The sequence below is a fragment of the Crassostrea angulata genome, chromosome 1 (assembly GCF_025612915.1).
Source record: "Crassostrea angulata isolate pt1a10 chromosome 1, ASM2561291v2, whole genome shotgun sequence".
Lineage (NCBI taxonomy): Eukaryota > Metazoa > Mollusca > Bivalvia > Ostreida > Ostreidae > Magallana > Magallana angulata.
In genome coordinates this window covers 29,495,710-29,505,280 of record NC_069111.1, presented here as the reverse complement: position 1 = coordinate 29,505,280, position 9,571 = coordinate 29,495,710, and the positions used below count along the sequence as shown (strand labels likewise).

At 33.2% G+C, this 9,571-nt stretch overlaps 2 protein-coding genes across 2 annotated transcripts; one reads left to right on the top strand and one right to left on the bottom strand.

Annotated features, from left to right (window-relative positions):
- The first annotated feature begins 156 nt into the window (after nucleotides 1–156).
- Nucleotides 157–4,188, top strand: LOC128160251 (uncharacterized). The gene is made up of 5 exons (XM_052823552.1): nucleotides 157–296; nucleotides 1,977–2,045; nucleotides 2,250–2,393; nucleotides 3,554–3,799; nucleotides 4,047–4,188. The coding sequence occupies exons 2-5, from the start codon at nucleotides 1,985–1,987 to the stop codon at nucleotides 4,070–4,072; spliced, it is 477 nt and encodes a 158-aa protein (XP_052679512.1). The 5' UTR covers nucleotides 157–296; nucleotides 1,977–1,984; the 3' UTR covers nucleotides 4,073–4,188.
- An 881-nt stretch (nucleotides 4,189–5,069) lies between these two features.
- Nucleotides 5,070–7,298, bottom strand: LOC128159520 (spore cortex-lytic enzyme-like). Its single transcript, XM_052822642.1, has 2 exons — nucleotides 7,154–7,298; nucleotides 5,070–5,734 (listed from the first exon to the last, which is right to left on the bottom strand). The coding sequence occupies exons 1-2, from the start codon at nucleotides 7,270–7,272 to the stop codon at nucleotides 5,266–5,268; spliced, it is 588 nt and encodes a 195-aa protein (XP_052678602.1). The 5' UTR covers nucleotides 7,273–7,298; the 3' UTR covers nucleotides 5,070–5,265.
- Nucleotides 7,299–9,571: the final 2,273 nt, after the last annotated feature.

The following is a 9,571-nucleotide window of genomic DNA, read 5'->3' as shown; positions in this document are numbered from 1 at the left end:
TTACAGCAATTTCAGTCTATCCGAATAATCTTTGTCAAGATGACTTTTTTTTTATAGTGTAACTTTGTTTGTACTACCCATTTAAGTCGGTTTAAAGAATCCGCGTCTCCAAATAACAGATTATCAAAGATTAATCTTAATTCACGCCATGCCGAAATATATAAACGGGCAGGATATTAAAGGAAGAAAAAAAAACCTCGGTCCTTGCTAGTGGCAGTTGGAATTTATACATTTGTGGTGAATTATTAATGAAGTAATCAGCGTTTGGGAAGGTTGTGATTGACATTAAAGAGAAGGTGAGACAGTTGAATATAACATAATATTCATAATCGTTTGCTGGTTAAAAACTAGCCTTCTCCAACATGATATTTCTCAAGTAATGCTTAATATATAGGTAACATTTTTGTACAGACGTAAATGAATCACAGTTAGATTACGAAACGTGTATTATACATTTTTACTACCTGTTTTTGTTTTTTAATATGTTTATGGTACGAGCAGAACTTAAAAATTAAATAAACTAATGAATAAAAGTACACTACACTGTTAGTCATAGTAGAAGTAGATTGCGGGTAGCAAAAGTAATTTTACATGAATTAAAAGTATTTTAGTTCGATGAATTAAAAACTATCAACCTCTATCAATTCACCAAGAAAACCTTGAACCATAAAACGTGGCGATGGTAGTGAAAGAAAGTTAAGTTACTGTAATAGTTACTGTATTGTAGTATGTTAGTAGTAATTCATAGGCGTCGGAACCGGCGGGGGGGGGGGGGGGGGGGGGAGGGTGCAAAGTTAGACATTAACCTAACCATATCAGTAAGTTTTCTTTTCTTTTTTTTTTTTTGCTTGTCAAGATATCTGTTTCTGAATAGTCTAGCCCCTCCACCCCCCCCTCCACTTTCAATATGCCTTCGACGCCACTATTATAATAAAATGGATGCATGTCAGTGGTAGTTGAAATACATTTGAATATACATCTAGTGTAGAGTGTATGATGGAGAGTGCTTAATTCGAACAGTAGTATGCCTTCTATTCCATAATTGGCGTAGTTTTTGTACATTGCTATTAAGTTGTTTAAGTGCATTAACATCATTGTAAGAGTATATGTACAAATAAACAAAACGTTTACACGTATTTAAGATGTATCAAGATAAGAAAGTATATATTTTGTATACTCAACTTATTTTTATTTTGTTATCAAACAGTAAAATTGAACTTGAATATAGTATACAAATGTACACCTGTAATATTATTAATTATGATCTCGATATGAAAAGGCAATCGATATGTAAGAATATGTGTTCACCTATCTGCACTGTCCGTTGCCAGTTTTCTCTGCTAATGATCCAAAGAAAAGATAACCAAAATAATTCAAAGCTGTTTGTTATTTTTTCGCCATAGAAGAACATGCCTTTACTCACCAGATGGTTTCATTGATAGAAAATAAAATACACATATCCTTGAGACTAGACAAATACCTCGAGTATATACTATGAAAATATTATTTTTAGTTATTCATAAATATTCAACAATTTATCCCTTTAAGCACTCTAAAGAGCGTACATTTACCATAAGTGCTTTATATTTTATGTTGATATGACCACGCAAATGAAGCGTGAATCTTCTTTGTGTCTGTGTAAATGTCCGGTTCTTTTTAATCCCTCACTAATCTCCCGCTAAGTTACTAAGTCCGCCACTGGTCAACGATTTGTTAATCTGTTTTGAAATTCAACAAAACACTTTCTACTTGATTACAATTATCGATAAGATAATCTTGACGAGCTTAATTAATTTACCTCCGAAAGTGCGGATTATTTTCACCAAGACCAACCCATTAGCATTAAAAATCTTTTTCTTTTTTTTTAATTTTGACTGCTTTTTTTTTTAAAACAAGAAGAAAAACTGAATGCTGAATTAAATGGACGAAATTACAAAAATAATTTGACTTCTAAATGTAATATCCTCTAATTACAGCAAAAATCATGGATCCAGAGGCGTTAGCAGCAATAGGGGAGCGAGATTTAACAGTTGAGGAGAAAAAAGGTTAATCATCTACTAGATACCAATCTTCAACACTTTTTGAAGTCCTTATAATTATGATAACGTTCAATTAAAATGAAACTGAGAGTCAACGTGTAGTTGGAAAATATTGTCCTGCAAGTTTAAGGAAGTTTTACTGTATGAAGAATTCGGTAACTCGGTGTTGTTGTGTAGTTTAATCATTTTCATGTATATTTTTTCCCCCAGAAATACGCAAAGTTTACCGGTCCATCGACACAAACGGTGATAACCAATTGAGTGCTGACGAAATCTTGAGGGGTGCCCATCTACTTGGTATAAACCCGACCAGAGAGGAAGTGACGTCATGGATGTCAGAAACAGATAAAGATGGTGTGTTAACTGCGTACAGATTTTGATAAGCGTACACAATATTATATACAAAATTATCATTGAACATGTAAATATTTCAATCCACAATGCTTATTTCTGTGCAATTGGGGGTGATTTATTATCATGCACTAATCTTATACATTTGCAGAATTTTAATGTGTCCAACTATAGTCTGTCCCAAGATATTTATGCAGCACATTTGGACGATTTTTCATAAAAATACACTTACTTGTGAAAGAAGTGCAATTGAAATAGTTGAAAGGGATATTTTCCAAGATAATTTCATTGACACATTATCATCTTTCACTCGGAAAAATTCACAGGAACGAAAACAGATTCCTAACGGAGATTTATAATGGGGAATGTTTACATCTTTTCTCCATTCGGAATACACTCGGAATACATCGCGCAATATTTTAACGTTATCATCCGGGCTTGCTGCAATACAAAATCTCCGTAGACATCACATTTTTTAGCATTGTATTGAAACCTGATAAGCTTAAAAGGGCGTTTTGACTGAGAAATCTTGGAAATTTTTCATACTTTTGAATGAACATCGTTTGAATCCTGAGGTATTTATAAATATTAAGCAATTAAGCCAAATGTGAATCCAAAATATCTTGGGACAGAGTATAGACAGTTTTATATCTTACTATATGTACTGTAATTCACGTGACATTTTTAAGACTATCTAAAACAATAAAAATTTTAAATTTTTTAAGAATAAAACGATCGACAGTATAAGAACACTCACTTCATCGCGGAATTACGGTGAAACTCGTTAAAGGAATTTTACGCTAAAGACGACATATAGAGGCAACATATTAAACCCAGCGAACTAAAAATACGATATTCAGGGCCATATATTAGTATTCAAAATACTTTAAACTCTGAGAACTGACTTGACATATAAAATATTATTCAGATATAATAAATAGTCTGGACTGCGTTTTACAAAAGAACTTGCGACTTACGACCAAATTAATGAATGCTAATTAATCACAAATAAATTAATGCTCTCTTCTTGTGTCCGTAAAATATAATTATGGGAATCTGTCTGGTCTGTGAAATTTTAGATAATTTATTGTTATTCCTATATAAAATAATAACAATATTCAAATACGATAACCATAGATTCACCCATGTTTCTTTACCTGTAGGTAATGGTTACATGGGATATAAAGAATTTTTCGAGGCAATGAAACTAAAGTTGCTTTCCAAAGAACACGATAGAAGACAGCTGGAAAAAGCTTTCAAAAAGTTTGACACAAAAAACAATGGTTACTTGAATAAGGAACAACTCGCCAAGGCTTTGAGAAAATATGGCGAAGAATTTTCAGCTGAAGAAGAAGAGGAATTCTTTCGAATAGCTGACGCCAACGGGGATGGCAAAATTCAAGTAGAAGGTAACAGTCTTCTTATCAGAACGTTTCAACCTTTGTCAGAGCTACACAGGCACGTAGCATCGGGGGGGGGGGCACTTTTTCTCGCAGCAACAAATTTTAAAATTTACATATAAAAAATTGAATTATCATGGAGTTGGTCCCCCACTTTTTTGGGAGTATGTAAAAAATTGATAAGAAAATAAGGAAATGAGGAGTGAAATTATAAACTAAACGAAGGTTATCAGGTTATATATGACTATCTTTTCAGAATTCGTGGATCTTTTCATGGGTTGATATCAGTGGAAAATGGCGTCTTTCAAAACATCAGGGAAACATTTTTGTTCTTATTGTATTTCATGTAAAACCAACTGTTTTTTTTAAAATTCAACGCACATAATAAACATTTAAAGAATTCATATATTCAGCGATTATTTGTGTGTAAGAAAATCTTACTATGTGTGTGTGTGTGAGAGAGAGAGAGAGAGAGAGAGAGAGAGAGAGAGAGAGAGAGAGAGAGAGAGATTTTATAGGCGTTGCCAATTATTTAAAAAAATCATCAAGACATCGTTGTCATTAAAAAGGGATTTGTTCAGACACAGTTAATTAACATACTGCAATTCACCGTTACATACTAAATCAAAGTACTGAAGAACTGACGGGAGTTGATTTTGTCGATGTTTATTTATTTTAAAATCAATGATATGTTATTTTGCATGACAAGTACATGTAGTTTCTAATTTGAATTACGTACATTTTTATAATATGAATTTTTGGACTTTTTCGACAAGAATGTCGAGAAACCCCCATATGAATCATGTTAAATAATATTTAAAGATAAAAAAAATTCAATCAAACTATGTATTAGTAATAGAAATATTTCTCGGAAATTGTATGGATCCAAGCAATATTGAACTCTAGTCTCGTTCAACCAAACGCTCGGCTGAAACCGTAAATCTCTGACAAGGATTTACGTACACAGCCGAGCATCGAGTTGAACGAGACTATATTGAACTCTTGCGTAGGAATACATACGTCTACAAAAAATATTTAAATTGTTAGTACCATTTAAAATCTGACTATTTTCATGGTATTTATAAGTTTCTTTGAAAAACAATGCTTCAGCATACATTACATTGAATTTATCGATTATTTTCAAGAACTAAGTCTTGTCAGCGGTGATGATTTGTGTTGAGGTCCAAACACTGTTTCACTTTCGGTTTGTCTGAGTAACTGCATAGGAGAGTTGATTAAAATCAACTCCCAAAAACCAAAATTCAAATAGAACGCAAGATATTCCAATACCTTTTATTTGAATATAACGGCTATGCACCATGCACATCTTCTGTGACTATTCTATAAAGTATTTCAAAAACCAAGCAATTCATAGGGTTATACTGTGCATTAGAAGTTACTAAAAACCTAAAACCTCCTATAAGTTCTACAATGTTTTGCTTGTTTGGGAAACATCCTGATGGTAGGATTTTGCATCATTTCCAATCTCGTCCACGTGATCGGCGATCCGATTGCGCAGTCGCACTCACCCTACACACAAAGTACAGACCCCCGAGTTTCCTTTTCTTTACAGCTAGCCACCATGGGTTAGAATCTGTAGCTGGGCACGGATCAACGGAGCAGAAATTAGTTGCACACTCCGTCGGATCGTTCTTCCAGCGACATAGAGCGTCCACGGTCGCTTGGAAAACATCGGAGTATTCCGGATCTTGCTGAATTTTAGCTTCCTGCCATTCGATCGTGTCGTTAGGACTATTCAAAGTCTCATATTGGTAGTTTCCATTTGACATTCTCTCAAAGATCACTGAATACAAGTTGCTAGGATACGCTTCGTGACGTATTCGGTTGATGATGGTGTAAGCGACCCCGAGTTTAGCTTCCATCGGTTCTCCTCTGGCTTCTCCGAAAACAACCCTCCCCACAACATCAAAATATTTGGCGTTACTGAAATAAATTATTTACATTTAGCGATTAAAAACGCAGTCTTTTTTTATACAATACATTTCTATTGTAAAAGCAAAAAAAAAAAATTAAATAAATCTATCGATAAGAAAAAATGTAATTATGAAGGCTCTTATAGTTTTTAATATTAATACTTCAAGTACATGTAACAGAACTGTTTAAACAGGTCATGCAGTGCTTCTGGATTCGTAAACATCGGGATAATGTTGGATCTGGGTCATACATGAAATCATAAATCAACATGACGATGTCATTATGGGTCGTGAAACACCTTTAAGCTGTTTAATGATTTCTATTTCTCGCGTACGTAAATTCATAACAAACAGTAACAAATGCCTTAAAACTTTCAGTTAATATTTTTTTGACTCCACAATAAAGCGTTTTTGTTATTATTGTTTAACTTCGCTTTATTAACTAATGGAAATGTTTCTCTTCTGACAGATACATTTAACCTTCTCTCTAATTCTAAAAAGACCAGCATAACTATATTCTTTTCACGTGCGCTTGTGTCCTTTTCTATGAAGGTGTAGCAATGTGTACTTTATGTACACATCATCTGAATAAATGCAACAGTGTTAATTGTAGAATTCACAATATGGCAAATGATTTCACCAAACTGAGTTCGAATGATAGAATTGACAATCCGGCTCATCTTTGTAATCATGACAAATTGCTTTAATTCCTAGAACTGTCACACAGTAATGAATATAAAATACGTTCTGGAAACCGTAGTTTAAAAGAAGGGTACATGTAGTGCTTACATGTACATACAGCTTACGCGCCTCCCATTGTCTTGCTACAGTTTTTCAAGGAGTAATTTTTACGTTTCGTCAACCCCCAAACCTTCTTTTCGTTCCGACGCATATGTAAACTATGTGATACTATAACTTATGACCCTTTTTTATATATGGCTTCACGAAATACAAAACTCTTTAAATGTCACATATTGACATTGGGACAGAAGCACTGCGTTGTCAAAGTATTTCATAAAAGACAACTAGACATCCGCGTAATAACTCATTTTTTGACCCAATTGAACACTATATATAGTTACAATTATTAAATATTCATACCCATTTTGCCCTTCTTTTTTTTTATTGTAAATATGTTTACAAGTAAATATTCAAAGTATTCTGCTTTTATACGGGTACCAAGTTTAAGTTTAGTTTTTTCACCTTCGAATACCAGACTTAGGGTTCACGTACATGAGAAATATATATAACGAATAAATTCAGAAGCAAATCGTTAGAAATACATACAATGTACTTGCATGTATGTTTAAACACAACTTAGAACAGAAACTGTTATGTGGAAAAATGTCTGTAATAAAAGAGCCCGGCGTGGAACCCTGGTTAAAATATGTCATCAAATACATTCTATGTAAATTAAAAAAAGACTTACCATAATTTACAGAAGGCATGATCTATGAAGACAAAGATTAAACTTGTGAACAGAATTCTCATATTGACTGCTTTCAACACGTCAGATGGTGCACTAATGAATTGCTGATCTGTTTTCATTTTAATCAAGGCGTGCACCGCACGCGTACGACACAATGTCAAGAAAGTTCACGTCGTGCATTAATGATATAAAACGTAATATTAATTATTGTGTCAGTTTTAACGGTATATAGCACAGTGGTAAACAAAGTTATAATTTTGTTTTCGTCTTTGTTTTGTAAATAGTAATTAAAAATTGCATCATATCTGTTTTCAAACAAGTAGTAATACGCTTTATACTGGTAAACTGTCGTAGAAAATTAAAATTCACCTTGATCAATGATTCATTTATTAAATGTTAAAATACTTTTAAAATTCTGGATTTAAAGGCGGCATTTATTTGAATTGAGTTTTAATTTTACCCCATAAAAATGAAGAAAAAAAACCCGAAGCAACCTCACCTACCCTCCCCCCCCCACCACCAACTAAAGCGACAGAACACACCATATCAGTGCTTTGTTTGAGTAAGTCTTTAAAGTTAAGGTGGAATTGGTCACTTCAACATATCAGTATGGACAGGAGTACGAGTACATGATATTGAAATTGTAGTCATCGTGAGTTTTTTTATTACCAAAATCTGTGCAAGAATTTCAAATAAACTATAATTTAACAAAAAATTTAAAAATTCAAAGGTTTGAAACTGATGACTCACACAGCATTGCTCACCATGATTGCTTTGTAAGTAAACAAGGTTGTGCGATAGAAATTACCAAGTTATGATTTTTTTTTTGTTATTTCAAAATACAGTATGTCAAAACAAGGCGTGTTTTACACATTCTTAAAAATAAAGTATGACCGACATTACGGTCTTGGACATAATTACCATTTCTTTATTGCGGTAAAGTTCGCCCGTAAAGCCTACTGTAAGGGAAGTAATCGAGTTTTAAGATTCACTACAGTTTGTATATGTACAAAGTTATGATTTTAAATTCATACATGTCATGAAAAATGAAATACAATACATATCTGGATATATTTGTTATATATCAATATAAACAAATATACAAATTAAAGATGAAGCGTTGTAAACGAGCTGTCAATCTTGCAACCCATGTTTGCAATTGTTTTCTCCCTTTTCGAAGTCGGATGCCAAGAACAGATGGTCATGAATTTAACATTGTCCTAACCATAATGGAAAGCGGGGGCATTTCATTGTTTCTGGGAATAACTTTTATTGATTGGATTAATAATATTTTGGTTTATCAATGACCAAAACAGAATTGCTGCGCTGTTAAACTTTGAACCCAAATTACCTGGCTACTAAAATAAATTAATGACAGAATAAGATAATCAAACGGAACAAAACAACTGAAATCGGGCAACATTTTTTTTCTTCAAATTCTAAAGTGGTTATTTCATAAAATATACTATATTACTTTAAATTTAAAACTGCATATAAAATTTTGTGAACGCTTTTAAACGATGGTTATGCTATGTATGTGTATAATAAAAGAAATTGTAGTATTTTCCCGTTCAATAAAGCCATAGTTTAATGGGAAAAATGATAAACAAAATTTTTTAACAAAACAAACGACATAAAGAGGTACCGAAATATTTCGCCTCCGATTTCGAGACAGCTGTGGTTGTAATACGACTTAGACATCACTTAAGCCCCCCCCCCCCCCCCCCAAAAAAAAATATGTGGGTTTCCGGTTTCCCGACCGACCCTATTTTTTATGCGCTGACCCTAACACTTTTTATTCCAAATCCAGATTACCAACCGTAATTGGTTTAAACAATAGAGTCTTTACAAATCAGAGTTCAAAAAACGCTTGTAACAATTCTAGAGAAAACACCACTTATCAAAGCGTTTTAAAGATTTCTAAGTGCAGATTGACAGCATGGATGATTGTTATCCTTGGTTATTTTAGCTAAATTATCAATGCAATAAATAGTTTCATAGGGCAGTGTTGTAGATGTACAAAAAAAATCAAAGGCCTGAAGGGCCATAATGGCTTACGGGTTTGATATGACTATATTTACATGGATCGAGTATGATTCCCTCTATTTCTTACGGGAACTTTAGTTTATTTATAGCTCTATAGAAAGTAACTAGCTACATGTAATTCATAGATCTATAGAAACTGACAGGACCCATATCAACATGTCCCATTTGTTGATTGGTCGAACTTTAGTGACCGAAACAGACAGGATTGAAATCTAGACGCATCTTTTATCAATTGGTTGAAACCACCATTGCTTTTAGGAAAATCACAGACTGCATAAAATAATAATGATGATGTCAGACTCTATCCAATGACTGAAGTACATTAACTGTAAATTCATTCAACTATAGAGGACACAAAAACACTTAAAACCA